Source organism: Zootoca vivipara, chromosome 3 (genome assembly GCF_965207765.1).
Source record: "Zootoca vivipara chromosome 3, rZooViv2.hap1.1, whole genome shotgun sequence".
In the NCBI taxonomy this organism is placed as follows: Eukaryota; Metazoa; Chordata; class Lepidosauria; order Squamata; family Lacertidae; genus Zootoca; species Zootoca vivipara.
In genome coordinates, this window is record NC_142586.1 from 74,976,882 (window position 1) to 74,996,989 (window position 20,108).

The 20,108-nt window shown below is 39.9% G+C and overlaps 1 protein-coding gene across 5 annotated transcripts in view; it reads left to right on the top strand.

The window, feature by feature from the left end:
* Positions 1 to 20,108, top strand: part of RYR2 (ryanodine receptor 2) — a 251,063-nt gene that overhangs the window by 174,391 nt on the left and 56,564 nt on the right. For all 5 annotated transcript variants that reach the window (XM_060272866.2, XM_060272867.2, XM_060272868.2 and 2 more), the window contains 11 exons: positions 5,003 to 5,063; positions 6,146 to 6,384; positions 7,673 to 7,754; positions 9,203 to 9,333; positions 10,954 to 11,274; positions 11,746 to 11,986; positions 13,516 to 13,603; positions 14,636 to 14,728; positions 16,667 to 16,837; positions 18,439 to 18,498; positions 19,162 to 19,296. In XM_060272866.2, coding sequence (XP_060128849.2) covers positions 5,003 to 5,063; positions 6,146 to 6,384; positions 7,673 to 7,754; positions 9,203 to 9,333; positions 10,954 to 11,274; positions 11,746 to 11,986; positions 13,516 to 13,603; positions 14,636 to 14,728; positions 16,667 to 16,837; positions 18,439 to 18,498; positions 19,162 to 19,296 — 1,622 coding nt within the window. The remainder of the gene's footprint in view (positions 1 to 5,002; positions 5,064 to 6,145; positions 6,385 to 7,672; positions 7,755 to 9,202; positions 9,334 to 10,953; positions 11,275 to 11,745; positions 11,987 to 13,515; positions 13,604 to 14,635; positions 14,729 to 16,666; positions 16,838 to 18,438; positions 18,499 to 19,161; positions 19,297 to 20,108) is intronic.

Sequence of the window (20,108 nt, forward strand, 5' to 3'; positions counted from 1 at the left end):
CGAAATTTCCGCTTAACGAAAGGATTTTTCGAGCGAAGGTTGCCTCGCTAGACGAATTCGTTTTATGAAAAATTTGTCTAGCGAATCGCGGTTTCCCATAGGAATGCATTGAAATTCAATTAATGCGTTCCTATGGGCAAAATAAATAAATAAATAAAAATTCAATGCATTCCTATGGGATTCACTAGACAAATTTTTCATTATAAGAAAAGACCCGTGGAACGAATTAAATTTGTCTAGCGAGGCACCACTGTACATGGAAAACTTGCATGGCATTCCCTGTTTAAGGGTAATGAAAAATCCCATGTAAATTGGCAAAGTGAGTTGGCTGGTCCATTTTCACAATACAACAGGTGTTGCATATGCAGAATGAATTATTGTTCCAGAGCCCTAGTGCAATAATTTACTCTTTGAAAGCATCTCCTTTTGCATCTCCCCAACTGGAAGAGTGTGAAGGTCCAGGAACAAGGGAAGATTAATTACAACCTAGATCATTTAAGAAGCGTACATTTGAAATGGTTTACTGATACGTTCTGTGAATGTATTCAGCGTCACTTTTCAGATTCTCATTGTCCCTGATAAGCCATGCAAGTATCATTTAGCTAAGATGACAGCTAACATAGAAGAATTCACCTGAAACCCATCAATTTTTGGTGCAATATCAATAAACTGAATATAATGCTAGTGCTTGAAATTTAGCAATGCTCTATACCCTACGCAACCTATAATGTTATTTAACGAGTTTGTTTGAGATGGCAATATGGTTCAGTGTCTAGCTCCTTTATGTTATTTCTGACATTCTTAGTATGCAACTCAATGATGCTTTATATGCAGTGATCACTTGAATTGCCTTCCAACAGCCAGACCCTAAGGGGTTTTCTTTGCCTGTTCTGGTGCTAACAGTGTGCTGAGTTGTTGCAGAGGCAAACTGAGCATGGCATTACTAACAGTTTAAACCCTATACATTTATTGTTTAACATCAAAATCTGTAAAGTCAGAAGCAAAAGAGTTTGCTTCTCATACAGGCTTTGGGAATGAGCTGATGATCCTGTTCCTTTCCTGCCAAACTACACAAGCTCCTTTAACTATACAACTGTATTAAACAATGGCAGACTGGGGGAAAGTGTCAAGTTCACAGATTGGGTCTTAACACAGATGAGAAAGCCAAGACTGCAATCCTGTAAGCCCATTAAGATCTACTTCTGAGTATGTTTATTCTTAATGAGTAGCTGGATTTCAGCTCCTACAAAGCAAGAGCTTATTCCTCTTTGCAAAGTTTTCACATTTTGCATCTGACATGGGGCAGGGCTTTAACAATAACTCCTGGGGGGTACCTGATCTCATCTGAACCCATTACAGGGAAGATGCATCCTGACTGCTTGGAAGAAAAGAAGGGAAAATGGGGAGTAGGGAACTAAAATTGAGACATAAACAGGAAAGAGAAGTACACTAAAGGCAATGGGAAAACAGCAGTGCTTTAGAAAACAGCAGCTGTTTGGACCCCAGGAATTCCTGTTGTCGGGTGTTGAAACATTGCACTCATCAGTCACAGTTCTAATTTAACCCTTGACTAAAAACACTGAAGGAGCAGAAATAGCCAAGATGACTCATCTCACAAAAGTTGCTTAGAAGGCTACCTGCACATTTTGCTTCATAAATTTCCTTCTAGGAGAGCTGGAAGCTTACATGAAAGGCCAGAGTCTGGGGGCAGGCAAGGACCCTGGTGCAACTGTTTCAATTACCCCATTATAATGTGGCCTTGAGCTTACGTGACTGTAGGCAATCATTTTTGGTCCTCTGAACAGGAGTACTCCTGTTAATAGATGAGGACATACTGCAGCATTTTATTGCAGCTCCCACTTGTATTTTATACTTATTGATTATATAGAAGGATCCTGGCCAAGCATTGGCTTGGTCTAGTTGAGACGCTTGCCTGAGTTTGGTCAGATCCGGGGATTTCACAGGTCCCCTTCGCCTAAACCTTGGTAGCTTAGGGTACCACTTAGGATAGCTCAGGGATTGCATAGTTTTCACTGGCCTTAATATCAGGCTTTGGAGCTTTTGTCTGAGCTGTACTTAGCATTCTAGGACTTGAACAAAACAAAAAAGAGAAAGTTTTTTTTTTAAAAAAAAATTCTCATGCAATTTGCTTCGCTAATTCAATCAGTTTCTTTTACTGGAATACAGAGGATACAAAAGTTTATAAATAAACACCTAAAAGTGGAATCTATTCGTGAAAGGAGATACTTTAAGATAAAACTAATAGGCATTATACGCTTTAAAAGTGCCCCTCAAGCCTTATAACAATGTAGGTTCATGGCAGCTCTGAAATTTTGCTTAGTTGATTGGAAAGGGTGCTCCCTTAACATGCACATTTTAAACATGGAAATTGAGCTCCAGATTAAAAAAAATGTATCTGTTGTATTTAGTTTTGTATATCTCAGTGGTTCAGATGTAGTTTAGTGAAAACTTTCTCTCTTGCCCCTTTCCCTTTTGTTCCTGGTGTGATCAAGGCAAGGTTTGTCATGTTGAAACAACAGAAACCTGTTGTTGATTATTACTGCCTCTGAACGCAGAGGACAAATGTGGCGCCAAAATGGGGCCACCAGTAAACAAGAGGAAGGTATCAGCATGCCCAGGGTGGGAGGGAACCCCACTGTTTGCATAAGTAAAGCAAATGTAAGACAGACAAAAAACAAGCCCAGTGAAAGTCTATGGCTATGATTTGTAGCCATAGAATGATGAATGGCAGTTGGGGTGGGGGCAGTGGAAAACAGGACATGATAAAATGGAGTATCCTGTCTGGCACCCTGAATACGCACATTCCTGTTACTAAGTGGGAATAGTAAAGGTAAAGGGGCCCCTGACCATCAGGTCTAGTCGTGTCCGACTCTGGGGTTGCAGCGCTCATCTCGCTCTATAGGCCGAGGGAGCCAGCGTTTGTCCGTAGACAGCTTCCGGGTCATGTGGCCAGCATGACAAAGCTGCTTCTGGCGAACCAGAGCAGCGCACAGAAATGCCATTTACCTTCCTGCTGGAGCAGTCCCTATTTATCTACTTGCACTTTGATGTGCTTTCGAACTGATGGGGGGGAAGGAGCTGGGACCGAGCAACGGGAGCTCACCCCGTTGCAGGGATTTGAACCGCCGACCTTCTGATCAGCAAGCCCTAGACTCTGTGGTTTAACCCACAGCGCCACCTGGGTCCCTACTAAGTGGGAATATACTGTTGCAATTCCCACAAACTATGTACGGTAGTTGCTGGATATTTTATATTTATAGTACTGTATAATACCATAAAGGTAATCCACTTTGTTTCTTTTTTTAGATAGTAAGTCTTGAGTAGAACTTTGTGGTACTGTTGTATCTCTTTTATGGGATTTGCTGGTTAATAACTGCTTGTGTAATAGTGTAATTATAATTGTATATAAAATTGTAAGCCATATCAACCTTTCCTTGTGCAAAGGTCATCAGAGGTGAGGCTTATATTTATAAGGGAGAGGGCTTTTTCAGTATTAGAGTTTTTCACTAAGGAGTTATGCCTGGCACTAACTTTGCCATCTTTTAGATGCTAGATATATAGCTATCATACCATTTAGAAACATTTCAATACCCTACATATTTTTAAAAAACAGATTATTATTTTCACTTTTATCTACCGTTTGTTTATTGTTATTTTCTTGTTTTTAATTTTGGTAAGTTGCCTTGTATTCAAGGCGGTATATAAATGCTTTAAATTAATAAATTGATATATACCAATAGAATTTTTTGTTTGAAAGTAATTGGAAACAGATATATTTTTTGTATTTCTAAGCTCTATCCCTGAACATGTGGTTTAATAAATGTTTAATAATTTGATCTTCTTTAGCTACAGTTTATACTCTCCTTTAATTTTTGTTATGGATTTCAGGTTTCCTAATAAAAATTCCAGTTATCATTTAATTTCAACATATGTGATTTTTGCATAGGTTTTAGCTCATTTGCTCTCATTAAATTTGTTATGGGATTCCATTTATACAGTTAGGCTTTTTGATTTTCTTCTGGAGTCTGAAAAGAATTCTACATCAAACTTAAAATATATGCAAGGAGGACAGCAATCTTATTTTTAAGCATTATTAACCCACACATTTTAATTAGTTTTACATATATATTGGCTCAATATGGCTAAATATTGCTAGCACGTTAATATAAATGGTGTCATCACAACCTTGTTCTGTTTTTGCCGTTATGTGGAATCCACACAGGAAATAATTCCAATAACTTAGATAGCATGTTTCTGTGCTTTATGGTTTAGTTGATCATATAATACCAGTGCTGCTGTTGAGAGAAAAAAAAAAGCTCATTCCTTGGACCCCAGCCTCAATCCCTTCTATATCAAAACACCTGCAACTCACAGGAGATATAATCCCACAAAAGTGAAACAATTTTTAGAACTCACTTTTTAAAACACCTCAAAGTGCTTATGTGTGACTGAATTGATTTCTGGGTGTTTACCTTTGACTCTCACTTGAACAAAATATCTACTATATAATGGACCTTCAGGAGAGTGCTTTTTGATATCAGCATGATCAAATCCCAACTATAATTGAAAAAGGATTTCTAGAAGTTGAAAGCTCATTAATTAAGTTATTCGATATATGGGAGCTTTAGTTTCAGTAGTGGTACATACAAAGAGTGAGGAAAGGAGACTGGGGTTTCTGCTTTAGGTTGAATTACAAGCCTGCCCCGATCTTTAAGAGATACACAGTTATAAAATCACATAAATTCTGTTTTGTGTTGCTCACCACATTCATGAAATATGTTTTGTCTGCTTCAACCAGTTTTATGGTGCTTTTAATAATTGTTTCTGCTGTTGGCATTTGCTAAAAAGGTTGAAACAATCTTTTAGTTAATATTCTACCAACGATTTTCATCTGTGATGTGCATTTCCTCACTTGTTAATTCACCAGAAGAATAGTTAGAAGAAAGGAATACTATAATTACTCTCTTATCTCACCTTTTAGGAAATGATGCGACTTCAATAGTCAATTGTCTGCATATCTTGGGACAGACCTTGGATGCAAGGTAAAATGCTAAGCATAAGTTCATTGAATTATTGTTTCAATTCGAAAGTAAATAAGTCACTAAAGTTGATTTGGAACACAAAGCTCAATAGTTTATTTCATCTTTATTTATTTATTTATTGCATTTATATACTGCCTTTCTGCCCAAGTGCCCAAAGTGGTTCACCATTTTAATATTAAAACAAATAAATGATATAAAATGTTAAGTTGGTTGGGGATGGTAGAAGGGACAGTTAGCATTGATTTATTAATTGTCTTCTAAACAACCGGGATTTACACATAAGATTATTTAAAAGAGCAAAAAACAAAATGGAGAATGGAGAACTGTTGCTAATCTAAAGTATTAGTAATTACTTCAGTCAGGGGAAAGGTATCCATGCCCGTGCCCATGGAAAGGTATCCATGCCTGTGCCCATGAAAACAGCTAATCCTTTGTTTCCGGCTTCCTCAAACTCGGCCCTCCAGATGTTTCTGGCCTACAACTCCCATGATCCCTAGCTAGCAGGACCAGTGGTCAGGGATGATGGGAAATGTAGTCTCAAAACATCTGGAGGGCCGAAGTTGAGGAAGCCTGGTTTAAATGGTGAGATCTGGGACCTTTTTGCTTGTATTCTATAAAGCCCTGTGGACATTGATGGGTCATTATAAATCAACAGATAGATGAAATATGCTGAAACATTTTTCATCCTCTAGTCTTGACACTAAATTTTAGGACTAGTTTGACCTCATTTTATTCTCAGAAATGTCAGTTTTGGTCAAAATAGCTGGGTTATGCTATTATTAGAAGCTATAAGCCTGCCTTTTTGGTTCTGACAATGCAGTGTAAATATTGCCGATGTAAAATAAGCTCAAACGGCCATATGATATATAAAGTATTTTATCTACCATGGGTATGATTAATGCAGTAGTTGCATGATCTGCTGCTGCCCTCTTGTGCATTTTTCTCATCACTTACATTGATTGCTAAAGAGCTTTTTCACAGGTCTCCACCCTTCTATTTTATATATTGTGGGGGCTAAGGAATTTTATTCCTTTTGTGCATTACAGAATTTAATATTATTTTATGTGCATATAAATATGTAGGACAGTGATGAAGACAGGACTGGAGTCTGTTAAGATGGCTTTGAGGACATTTTTGGATAATGCTGCAGAGGACCTGGAGAAGACAATGGAGAATCTTAAGCAAGGGCAGTTTACGCACACTAGGAGTCAGCCAAAAGGAGTGACACAAATAATTAACTATACCACTATGGCCCTTCTGCCAGTGCTATCTTCATTATTTGAACACATTGGACAGCATCAATTTGGAGAAGATTTAATATGTAGGTATTTAAATAGAAATATGAGGTACTTCTATATCACCAAGTCTTGATTATTTTGTGTTTGACATTAATAAAGCCTGGCTACTAATATTCCAGGCATTTACTGTAGGCAGTGCCTTGATTTAGTTGCAGTTGGTCTCAATAATTTTAGCATAAAGACCCCAGGATTAATGTTATTGACTTAAACATTCTGAATTTCTATCTCTGTCTTTGGCACAGTTCTGATTAGTGATTATCTACACATATAAGAAAAATGGAAATGTCACCACACTGCCATTTGCTTGACTACGGACAGATGGCACTGTGAATTTCAGTGGGACAAGAGGCAAGCCACAGACAGCATAGGGTTGCCACATTTCAAGCAGTGAAAATCCGGACAGAACAGTTTTTGAGCAAAGTAGTTTGCCCAAAGTTGTTGAGCTTTTGGGGCACAATCAAGGAAAAAAATAAAATATGTCGTTTTTGACCTGGACATTTCCCAATTTCTGCACAGACACTGCTGCCAACTCTGGTATTCCTATGTCCAGGAAAATCTGGACGTATGGCAACTCTAAGACTGCAGCAGCTGTACTGCTCTATTTGCTCCTTCTCCTATCAGCCCTGGGATCCCTGCTCCCAGGATTTAGATTCCCAGAACAGCTGGCCAATTTAGGGTTCTGTGACTGCTACCACTCCACTTATGATGAAGAATCAGGATGAATAAGGTGGCGGCAGATGATCTGGAGAAATGAGGCTGGTAGAAGCGGATTTTTCTGCCACCACCTCCCCCTGGCAGTTTCAGGTTGGGAGGGCCTCCTGAATGAGGGTGGCTGTTGTGCAGGGGACTGTGGTGGAAGCGATGATTCTTGCAAAACAGGAGGTGGCACCTTCCATGAGTGGCACTTCAACTCATGGAAGGTAAAGGGTAAAGGGACCCCTGACCGTTAGGTCCAGTTGCAGACGACTCTCGGGTTGCGCGCTCATCTTGCTTTACTGGCCGAGGGAGCCGGCTTCCAGGTCATGTGGCCAGCTTGAGGGAGAGAAGGAGCAGGTAGGAAAGTCAGCTTTCCACAGCTCCAACCCTTTGTGTCCTAGAATTTATACTCATTCTTGGTACATGTTTGATGTAACTTTTATTTCATGATAGGATCAATTTTTGTTTTTGCATATTATAATAATTCCATACATAATACTTAACATTGTTTAAAATGGTTTCCTGAAAGATTTGTATTGCCTTCTTAGCTGTGTTTTGCATATTGGTGAAATGAATTGCCTTTAAAATGCTTTCTTTTATTTCCATTTTCTTTAGTGGAAGATGTTCAAGTCTCATGTTACAGAATATTGGTCAGCTTGTATGCTCTGGGGACAAGCAAAAGTATCTATGTGGAGCGGTAAGAGGGAAACACCAAGAACACTACCAAAAATGTCTTGTGACATTTGTGAACTTGTGAACTTTTAGGGTGGAACCCTGCCTCTGTTGCAAATCTGGAAATTTTATCAGTCACTTCAGTAAAACTGTGTACAGTGGTACCTCGACTTACGAATTTAATCCGTAACGAACTGACCTTCGTAAGTCGAAAAAATCGTAAGTCGAAGCCAATGGGGATTTTTTTAAAAACAAAACGTAAGTCGAAAAAATCCTATCTAAACTGCATCCAAAATGGCAGTCGGAACTCTGTTCATAACTCGAAACATAGCTCTATAGAGCCGTTAGTGGAGGTAACTATATTTATTTCAAACAGCAATATAAAATCAAGAGCTGAAATGGGGGTCAATATGGCCAGTAGATTGAAGACATAAATACTTATACCAGTTCATGTAATCAAAAAGTGCTCGTCTCCAAAGACCTACTGGAACAAAACAATTCTTAATTCACCTTCTAAAGGTAAAAAGTCAGGCTGTCTTGCTAGATCTCTTTAGGAAGGGGTTCTACAGGAAGAGTGCATCTGGGGATGGTGAGTCTGGCATGGATGGCATCACCGTCTGCCTGGATGGGGCGGGGGATGAGGTTGGGGAGGAAACTGGTGGCAGCACCAGATTGGCAGCAGTGGTCTTGCCAGAGCATCTGGATGGCTCTGACCTTGCTGCTGCTACCTGGCCCTGCTCTAGCCCATCCAGCTAAGCGGCAGCCGCAGCACAGGTCTTAGGAGGGCACCAATGCACTGCTCCTGGGTTCCACAATTAGGGTGCTGCTATTGAAAAGACCTGTCTCTTTCTTTTAACAATTCATCCAGCTTATGCAAAGCTTCAAATGGGTACCAATGGTACTTTTGGAATTAATTTTCCAAACAGTTTTCAAATGCTGCCCCATGCATACCACATTTCAGTAGCCTAGCCTAGCCTAGAGGTTACTATGAAATGTGTCATAATAGCAAGTGCACAATTTCCTAGGAATAGTTACAGCTGGTGAACCAGGTTTAGTTCGTTGGTAATAGCTACTTGCTACCTTCTGAGGTTTCAGCTGATGATGAGAGTCATCCTCAGCTGACATAGGTAATGGGATTACAGACCCAACAAATGGCTACTTTCTTCAGTTTATTAACCCCCTTTTTGTGTAACCCAATAAATGTTATTTAACATGCCGTATCAAGTGAACCTGCCTTGCCTTTTAAGTTGTGCATCAAACTCCCTGCTCTGAGGTCTGTTGCCTTCAGAAATAAAGTGGATGGAAATTGCATATAGGGCTCTTTCCCTGGTTGTATCCCTGTTGAGAACATTGGTTGGTGTCTACTTTACTGGCTTTCTGGTTCCAGGTGAAGATAATTATATTCTCCGGAGCTTTCAATGGGTGGTTTATTTATTTCTGCTGCTTCTCTGTCTTGAATTTTTGATTCTGCAGGCAGCGCTCAGCTTTAGGTGAATGCCTAGCTGCTTTTGCTGGTGCCTTTCCTGTGGCATTCTTAGAAACTCATCTGAACCATCACAACACACATTCTATTTACAACACCAAGACTACAAGAGATAGAACAGGTACAAAAAAAGGCTTCCAACATAAATTCCATAAATTATCCAGACACCACTGCTTATATAGATGCCTTTCATTTTATGACCTTCTTACATGTTAATGCCTGCTGCTTTTTTTATATTTGCTTAGTTCCTTGGTGAGTGCCTAAACTTCTAAAGGCATATTGTCTTCAGTGGACAATATGCAGTTGAGAGGAAAGCTCAGAGTTTTCAATGGAAATCAAGGTGACTTCCTGGTAATATGGTTGATACATTGGTAGTTCAAATGTCATGATAAAACATGGTTTATTGTGATGAGAATGAACTGCAGCAGGCCTTGGGCTCACTTGACACCTCACTACTTTGGCATAAGGAGAAGAGTAGAAGCTTTTACTTTAAAAAAGGTAAAGGTAAAGGGGCCCCTGACCATCAGGTCCAGTCGTGTCCGACTCTGGGTTGCGGCGCTCATCTCGCTCTATAGGCCGAGGGAGCTGGCGTTTGTCCGCAGACAGCTTCCGGGTCATGTGGCCAGCATGACAAAGCTGCTTCTCGCGAACCAGAGCAGCGCACGGAAATGCCGTTTACCTTCCTGCCGGAGCGGTCCCTATTTATCTACTTGCACTTTTGATGTGCTTTCGAACTGCTAGGTGGGCAGGAGCTGGGACCGAGCAACAGGAGCTCACCCCGTTGCAGGGTTTCGAACCGCCAACCTTCTGATCCGCAAGCCCTACACTCTGTGGTTTAACCCACAGCGCCACCTGGGTCCCTCACTTGACACCTCACTACTTTGGCATAAGGAGAAGAGTAGAAGCTTTTACTTTAGTTTTTGATTAACAGTAGATATCTAAACCCTAAACTGAAGTTATTTCAATAAACTGGTTTGTTTTTTTTTTTAAAAAAACCCAGTTTCATAAACCATGATTTGAGGTTAACCTTGTTTTAAACAAACCATCATTATTTCCTGCTTTAGATCTCATTAGTGATAAATTCATAGTTGTGAAAGCTCATTAGAAATATGCACCAGAGATTATTGAAACCTAGGCTCCATCACAATCCTCCCCTTTCCTCTTATCTTCCCTTCTCGCTCATAAGGAGATTTTATTGATCTAAAGACAACTTGGCTATTATCTGAACTGATGAGTGAGGCTTCCAAATATGAATTGCAAGCTACAGTTTGATCCCAAATTACAATTTTGTAATTGTAATGGTTTGATGATTTGAAAGTAATAGTAAACTATGTTTTGATGAAGTAAGACAATATTTAATGAAGCCATATGTGTGAGTGAAGGAGTAGGAAAATGGAGGAACACTAAAAAATACGGTTTGTTCCCATGGCTTGGAGGGTTGCTTGAACAAAGGTTTAAAATATATGTTTTCATTTTGATTATTTAAGGTAAATAAAATTATTTGCATATTTAACAAAAAATATAAACCACTTATTAGAACAAAGAACCATTAAGTGATGTTAATAATAATGGATATTAAATCACATCTCTTCATAATGTGGATAAAAGTGTATTTTTGTCTTAACTAAAATACTAGTGATGTATGAAAGGAAAAGTCTGATCAGGATAAATATAAGCGTTCGTTTACTATTGGTGTCAAGTAAGGTTTTTTTAAAATTGTTACCAATATTCTTTCTTTTAGGTCTTGGCTTACCAAACAGTGTAGAAGAACTTTCTCCAAACATTCCTTCTCTGGAGAAGCTAATGGAAGATATTGTGGAATTAGCTGAATCTGGCATTCGCTACACACAAATGCCTCATGTAATGGAAGTTGTGCTGCCGATGCTCTGTAGCTACATGTCACACTGGTGGGAGCATGGACCAGAAAACAATCCTCACAATAGTGAAATGTGCTGCACAGCTTTGACTTCAGAGCATATGAATACCCTTCTAGGAAACATACTGAAAATCATACATAATAATTTGGGCATAGATGAGGGAGCCTGGATGAAGAAATTAGCAGGTAAAATGAAAGAAAAACAATATGAATTATTTAATTTATTTCTGCTTGGATTCCATTGCTATGCAAATACTTAATACTATTCTGGATTTTAAGCTGAACAAGAATACATTAAAAAGAAAAAAGAAATTGAGAAATGTAAATATAGATTATTTCAGCAGACAGATTTCTAATTGATTGAAGAGTGTTAAATGGAAAAGACCAGCAAGGACAAGAGGCTGTGGTATTCTAAATTAGATTTTGCAAAAGACTGGATATAAATGGAATTGAACAGAATTCAGTAGGAGATTCCAGGTTTGCATGCCTTTGAACTGAACCAGGACCCTGACAATGAAATATATGTTTGGAGGAAGAGAGTAGTCACTGGAGTATAATATACCTACTATGGGAATTTAGTTTTCTATGGGAATGCAACATCTTTTAGTGTAGTTTTATATATTAGTATGCTATAAAATTAATGAATTCCTTACATAGTGTTTTCTCAGCCTATCATAAGCAAAGTGAAGCCTCAGCTCCTGAAAACGCATTTTCTGCCACTGATGGAGAAACTGAAGAAAAAAGCTGCAATGGTTATATCTGATGAAGAACATTTAAGAGCAGAAGGCCGAGGAGATATGTCTGAGGCAGAACTCCTCATCCTAGATGAGTTCACAATATTGGCACGGGACCTTTACGCCTTCTACCCATTGTTGATTAGATTTGTGGACTACAACAGGTACATGAAGCGCTGGCTTATAAATCTATTCATTTATCTCTGGTCGGGGACAGAGGGTGACACTAGGGAGGGAGATGTCGTTGCGCCACTCCTTGGTGTGTGGAGTGCCGCAGGGCGCAATCCTCTCCCTGATGCTTTTTAACATCTTTATGCGCCCCCTTGCCAGGATTGTCCAGAGCTTTGGGCTGGGTTGTTCACCAATATGCTGATGACATTCAGCTCTGTTGATGGATGGCCATACCGACTTGGCCCCGGACACACTGACCAGATGCTTGGAGGCTGTAGCTGGATGAAACGAAATCCTTCGAAGACAGAGGTCCTCTGGCTGGGTCGGGATGGCATGGGGATGAGGGACCAACTCCCTTCTCTTGCGGGGGCCCAATTAGTGCCATTGCCTTCCGTTAAGAGCTTGGGTGCAATCCTTGACGCCTCCCTTTCTACGGAGGCGCAGGTTACTACAACAGCTAAGGCGACATTTTTTCACCTTCGCCGCATTAAGCAGTCGGTCCCTTACCTTTCCCGCCCTGACCTGGCCACAGTGATCTATGGGATGGTCACCTCCAGGCTTGACTACTGTAGCTCGCTCTACGCGGGGCTGCCCTTGAAGCTGTCCCAGAAACTCCAGCGGGTGCAGACGGGGTCCCTGCCATGGGAGCATATTCACCCAGTGCTTTTCTAGCTGCACTGGCTTCCGGTGGAGTACAGGGTCAGATTTAAGGTGCTGGTTTTGACCTTTAAAGCTCTTTACGGCCTAGGACCCTCATACTTACGGGACCATCTCTCCCGGTATGCTCCGTGGAGGACCTTAAGGTCCATAAACAGTAATACCTTAGAGGTCCCGGGCCCAAAGGAAATCAGATTAGCCTCTACTGGAACCAGGGCCTTCTCAACACTGGCCCTGACCTGGTGGAACGCTTTGTCTCCCGAGACCAGGGCCCTGCGGGACCTGATTTCTTTCCGCAGGGCCTGTAAGACAGAGTTGTTCTGCCTGGCATTTGGCCTGGAGCCAACCTGATTCCCTCCCCCATTTTCCCTTTCTTTTCCCCTTTTGTATGAGGCTGCATTTTAATTTTTTTAATATTTAATTTTGATGTATTTAGTCTCGTCGTTGAGTTGTATTTTAACCAGTTGTTTTATATTTAGTGTTAGCCGCTCTGAGCCCGGCTTTGGCTGGGGAGGGCGGGGTATAAATAAAATTATTATTATTATTATTATTATTATTATTATTAATTTCATTAAATTTATACACAGTTTGATGGAAAAACACATACCTCAAAGCAGTATTTTGCGGTTCCGCGAGTCTGTGATCCACAAGTTGTAATGTCTTCTCTGCCAGAATGATCACACAACCAGACTCCTCACTCTTTATCAGAAATGAATAGTGGAGAGAACAGGTGGGGAAGTACAAACTCTAGTCCAGAAAGCTAAGATAAATGCAGACTTTGGTAAACGCTCTCTGAAAATTTTGTAAAGTGCTTTATCTGGAATAACAAAAGTGACGAGAAACATTTTTCTTTATTTAATTTCAGAGCAAAGTGGCTAAAAGAACCTAATCCAGAGGCAGAGGACCTGTTTCGTATGGTTGCTGATGTATTCATTTACTGGTCGAAATCCCATGTAAATGCATTATTTTTGTTTATAGCAAAACAGATAGAATGCCCATCATTGTAGGGGATATGGAAAGAGAGACAATATGGCAGGAACCAATAGGTTGAGAGGAAGGTTTTGTGCAGACATGAAACAAGGAATAATTTTTAAGAAATGGTGGAAGGTGTCGTTTCTGAAAAGTCCATACCTTGTTTAGCTGGTGGCAGTTTTATACAATTCCTTAGTGAATATGTGAGTGTGCATTTATTTCCTAGCAGGTGTTTGTATTAATGCAGTGATGTGATTCAGTGAATAAAAAGGCATATGACCTGAATTGAAGCCCAAACTTCTCTGTGGAGGCACTTAAGATGGAAGCAACCGTGGCATCTCAGGATTGTTAGGAAGAGTGAACAGAGTATACAATATACAGCATTTTCCACATTTTAAAATGTTAGAAAAAGATTGTTTGTATTAGGCTTGTATTGTATCACCACTGTTACGTTTATTTGCGGATTCTGCAAATATTTATTTGTGCACCTACATTTAGTTCAATTTCTAATGGCGACTGTTTTTCACTGGTAAAGGTTAGTTATACTATATTTAAATGCCTAATTTACTATATTATAAACTGAATCTAATGACTAAGATAAACTTTATACAGGTCTTGATGACTAAGATAAACTTTATACAGGTCCTGAAGTAAGGTTTGAGGGACCCAGTTTTCATATTGTGGTTAACCATAGCTAACAGATGCATTCATGATGAACCACCAGGCTGTTTGGCTCCTCCTCCCTAGTGCATGGATGACTGAAACAACAATCCCTAGTTCATAATTATATCCAAAATAAGGCTATGGTTTGGTTTCCTCAAACTATGATTGGTAAACTAAGAACAAACCTTGGGTTTATGTTTGGAGCGAAACAGGCCACAGTCCTTCATTCAGACACTACTCTAAAACCAAGGATTGTGGGTTGATTCTTCCACACACTAGTTAGAAGGATTGAGGATGTCTTCTGATTTCTAATTTGTGTGCTTAACAAAATGTTCTTTATACAATTTCAGAATTTTAAAAGGGAAGAACAAAATTTTGTTGTGCAGAATGAAATCAACAACATGTCTTTCCTTATTACTGATACAAAGTCCAAGATGTCCAAGGTATATAAAACTACAGAAGTTGTGTGGAATTTTCTCAACATATACTGACCAACCCCCCTTTTGCTTTAAGTTGTTGCAGCAAAAACAATTTTGGAATTAATAATCTTTTACATTTCATATGCATTCTTTATACCATTACCATATTTTCTAATAATACTTTATTTAGAGATGAAAAAGAATTTTGGATTGGTGTAGGTTGGAAACAAACTCATCTAGTTTGGAAAGTGTTTTCCCATTTGTTTCTTTATTTTACAAAATGTATAGACTGATTGATAGTAATAAAACCTCTAAGCGATTAATAACCAAGTCCAACTTTCTCCAAATTACACATTTGCTCATAATGCTCATTTCCCTTTTCCTCGCAAGTGTGACAAACATTGAAAACTTGCCAGACTACTCACGTTTATGATGGAGTAGTGTAGGATTTATTGTGATAAGCTTCATAGTTGCTTGTTGCTTCTTGTTGCTTCGTTTGTTTCCACCATCTTTTTAAAACAAATGATTGAATGATAAAAATTAGTCCAGATTCCATTTACAATCTTGGTTTTTGTTGTGTGATAATCTTTTATCCCATACCCCCTTTTTGGGGTCAACTATATTGAATAGGTGACTGTTTTCGTATTTTAGTTCATGGAGCGTTGTATCCAATGGAATGGAATGGGTGTTCTCCCTGTTGTGAGACACTAGACAGGAACAAAGACTCGTGGGAAGTAGGCTGGACTCCCTCAGTTTTTCCTCCTGTCTAGATGCAGACAGTACGTTCCTCCCGGTTCTCCTGACTCAGCTAAGTTTTTTACTAGTTTCTGAAGCCCCTCTTTTCTTTAGATTTTCCTTATCCTTTCTTTCAAAGTTCTCTTTTTGGTGTTAATCACTTCGGCATGCAGAGTGTCAGAGTTTTCAGCCCTTTCTTCCCCTAAACATATTTGTATTTTCCACAAGGATAAGATGGTGCTACATTCAGACCATTCCTTCCCTTTGAAAGTGCTATCTAGGTTCCATGTCCAACAAGACAAGAACTGATTCTCCCGACTTTCTGTCCACATCCAAAACATCCTAAGGAGCAAGCCTGGCACTCCCTGGATGTGCACAGAGCTCTCAAAGTCTACCCATATTGTACAAAATCCTTAAAAAAACCTGACTCTATATTTGTATCTTTTCACTCGTCTACTGTAGGGGTTAAAGTTCCCAAAGCAACCTTAGTGAGGTGAATTCGGCCTGTATTTTCTTGGCTTATGATTCCTTTAAATTACCCCATCCATCTCACATTTTGGCACATGTTGGACATTTGTAGGGCAGCCACCCGGTCGCCATCTTCCACCTTTACCAGAAATAAAAATTGGACCAGCTGTCCTCAGCTCAGGCAGCCTTTGATCCTACGATGCTCCAACAGGTATTATAGTCAGTGTATTGCAGAGATGGGACCTGCCTGAATTGGTGACTCCACTGTGGTATGTCCCATTCCATTGGAAATGACGCCCCACGAACTAAAAATAACAACTGGTCTTACTTGAAGTGTAGTTTTGAGAGTGGGGCGTTGTATCCAATGGACCCAATCCTAGGGTGCTCTCTTATACACTGTTGGGAGGAATATGGCCTAACCTGAGTGCTAGTTTGTCACGTTTCTTGTGTTGTGTTTCCTTGCCTTTCAGATACTTAGCAATTGAGGGATTTTATTATAGAAATTTCCAGAAGGGGGAAGCAGGCAGGTATTTTTTTCTCTTTAGGGACTCTGTCAGTACCTTCTGCTTGGCAAATCCAGAAAACAGAGGGAGTCCAGCCTACTTCCCACAAGTCTTTGCTCCTGTCTAGTGTCTCACAACAGGGTGAACATCCATTACATTCCATTGGATACGATGCCCCATTCTCAAAACTACACTTCAGGTAAGACCAATTGTTCTTTTTACAACCTGAAAATGGATTTCTTCTTATATATTGCAGGCAGCTGTTTCTGATCAGGAAAGGAAAAAAATGAAGCGGAAAGGTGATCGTTATTCAACACAGACTTCCCTTATTGTGGCAGCTTTAAAAAGACTTCTGCCTGTTGGGCTCAATATTTGTGCCCCTGGTGACCAAGAACTAATTGCACTGGCAAAAAACAGATTAAGTATGGTAGGTTAACTATATAGATCTGTTTTTATCTAGGTTGGCAGAGAGGTGATGTGTTCCCTCTTACTTGTCCTATGTATTTTTCAATACCTGCCATTCTTCATAATTATTTCTATAGGGAAAATGTTTTATCCTGCGAGGTGTGTTTGGAATATAATAATAATAATAATAATAATAATAATAATAATAATAATAATAATATTATTTGTACCCCGCCCATCTGGCTGAGTCTCCCCAGCCACTCTGGGCGGCTTCCAGTCGAATATCAAAACAATACAGCAATAGCACAATTACAAAAGTCACAAACAATACATAAACCACATCAAAAAATACACAACCGAATAGAAAACAATTTTGTCATGAAACAAAATCTAAAACTAAGAAGACATCCTTAATACAGTTTAAAATAACATAAGTAAAAAATAACAGGAATTTAAACAAAAAACAACAACAAAACAAAATGGAGCCCTTTCTGCCCAGCAGCAGCGGCGGCAACAGTCCTTTATAAAGCCCATCAGGCCCCGCCCTGGGCCAGGTGGTGAGTGGCAGGACTGCGGCCTTCAGGCGCTGAGCAGGGGAGTCCTCCTGGCTGGTGGTTTCTTACTTTGTCTCAGATTTCTCTGCAGGGCCCACAACCAGATCTGTCCATTTCCAAACACAACTTCCTCTCCTTTCTGGGCTGATTTACCTGAAAGAAAGTCCCTTTGCACTCAATGTAGTTTCTCGGTGAGTAGGAGTGCATGACTGAGGAAGCCCCAAGTCCATCCTCTCTCCCTACTTTTCCACTTTGCTTGCTTCTTGCTTTCAGGTGTATTGGTAGCTGCCACATTTCCCAGTAGCACGAGGCACCTGCATGCAAGAGGCAAGGTTGCAGCAAAGGGGCCGAGGATGTTCCTTTGCACTGAATGGGGCTTTACTTATGGGAAGGAGCAAATGGTGACGCAGCCATGCCCCATCACAGCCCCATCACTCACTCTCCCACTTCATAAATTGACCGCATAAAAATGATGTGGTTTTACCATCACTAAACAGGATTTGGATACGGCAGACAGGATGCATAGAGCGGGGACCACTTTTTTATATATGTAGGGGTGCACTGCAAAGTTTAATGAAGCAGACAGGGGTATGAAACAAATACCACAGTTTTCAATGAGGTCCCCTTTAATGGTTCCTCATCATCCTGGGGAAAAAGTGACAAGTGGGGTGCCACAAGGTTTTTTTCCTGGGGACTTTGTTGTTCGACATCTTTATAAATGACTTGGATGAGTGAGGACTGGACCCCCCCCCCCACCCCCAGTTTTCTTTTTTAATGTTTGCAAAAGCACTGGAGGTCTTCTGCACACCATACTCAAAGGAAACACATGCAAAACTACAGTTGTTTCCACAGTTAACAGGGCAATTGCCACCCACACCTAAGGCAGATATTAGTAACAGAATAAACTACAATCTAATATACTGTTTTACCACCACCATTCAGAATATAAGCTGTTCTGTTTTGACTACTGGCAAATATGATTAATTTACAGATCTGTTACATAGTATTTTCAGAACTGCATGCTTGTAACAAAATGAACCTATTGATAATATGTATATTTCCTTGGCAGAAAGACACCGAAGATGAAGTTCGAGATATTATACGTAATAACCTTCACTTACAGGGCAAGGTAATGCATCTTGGTCACCCTTGGTCACCCTTAAAGTAATGCATCTTGGTCACCCTTGCATCTTCTGTATGAGGTTCAGGATACCATCTATGTAGTTGAGGGTTGTTGTTTTTTTAAAGAGAGTCAAATATCTCATGCTTTGCCCTATGTTTCATAGGAACTAACACTCTTTTGTGTAGCTGTTTTAATGGCCTTTTAGGTTAAAGCACATAATATCCAGTTTAGTTTTCTACTTATAGAGTGTACCCACAGATTACTTCTGCTTTGCTCCTTCCCTAGTGTTAGAAGGAGCAACAAATCACTGTCCTTGACTTGGTGTTACTTGTGAACCAGGGATTGTGATGGTTACACTCAAACAGACTTTGGCTTCACATTGTGGTTTGTTTGGAGTAGTATGCTACTTGTGTTGGAAAAGTGTGAAATCCGAAGGGATAGCTACATTTTGGTCCATGTATTAGCCTCGGAGGTGTGAGTTATATAAATTCTCCCCTGCTGTAGGTTGTATCTGGAGGAAAAGATGGTGTAAGACTTGACAAGCGAGTCTTGGCAACCCACACGGGCTAGTTCTGGTTAGAAGAATGGTTTATAATGGTCCTAGCAAGTTGATATTTATTTCTAATGCTTACATGCTTACATTCTTCATAAAATGCCTTCTTCCTGCAGCTTGAAGATCCTGCCATTAGGTGGCAGGTTGCTCTTTACAAAGATCTTCCAAACAGGACTGAAGTTACTTCAGATCCAGAGAAGACGGTGGAAAGGGTCCTGGATATAGCTAGTGTACTTTTTCATCTGGAACAGGTTAGATATATATATATCACTATTCTTAAAGTGTATTTTAAAAAGGCACTCAACTATGGCTTTCAAATATACTTTTTGTAGCATTGTGACAATTTGGTAATCTGGGATTCCTACCACAGTAGCAGTGACGTGGGTAGCACTGTGGTTTAAACCACAGTGCCTAGGGCTTGCCATTCAGAAGGTCGGTGGTTCGAATCCCGGCAATGGGGTGAGCTCCCATTGCTTGGTCCCTGCTCATGCCAACCTAGCAGTTCGAAAGCACATCAAAGTTCAAGTAGATAAACAGCTACTGCTTAGGGGTACCTTTACCTTTACCCTTACCTTTACCACAATAATACAGTACGTATGGAGAAAATATTATGAATCTATTTTGCTCAGAATGTGTATTTTACAGAAAAACAACTAGGAAGTGCATACGTAAATATTTTCAATACAGAGATCCACACTGTTTGCTGGCATAACTCAATGATTTTCTTTAGCTTTCATTTAAAACTTCCATGCTGTCCCTGAGTAGGATATTTAATGGCACATCGCACTAGAATAAATGCAACATGATTTAATGCTCCCAGTTTGACTGGGTTTTTTTGCAGTTATATTCTGAAACATGCTACTGACACAATAATAGAGCTTCCCTCCCATGCCAATTAGCAGCTTTGGAGTTCATGAGACTACACAGTGCAGGACGAAATGTTACTGTGATCCTGATTGGGTCACAAAATGTGTTCACTTTAAAAAATATTCACAGAGTTCCAGGTGACATGTTTGACTTTGCGTGTAGTTTGCCCCTAAATCAAAAGCCATCAAGTCTTAAT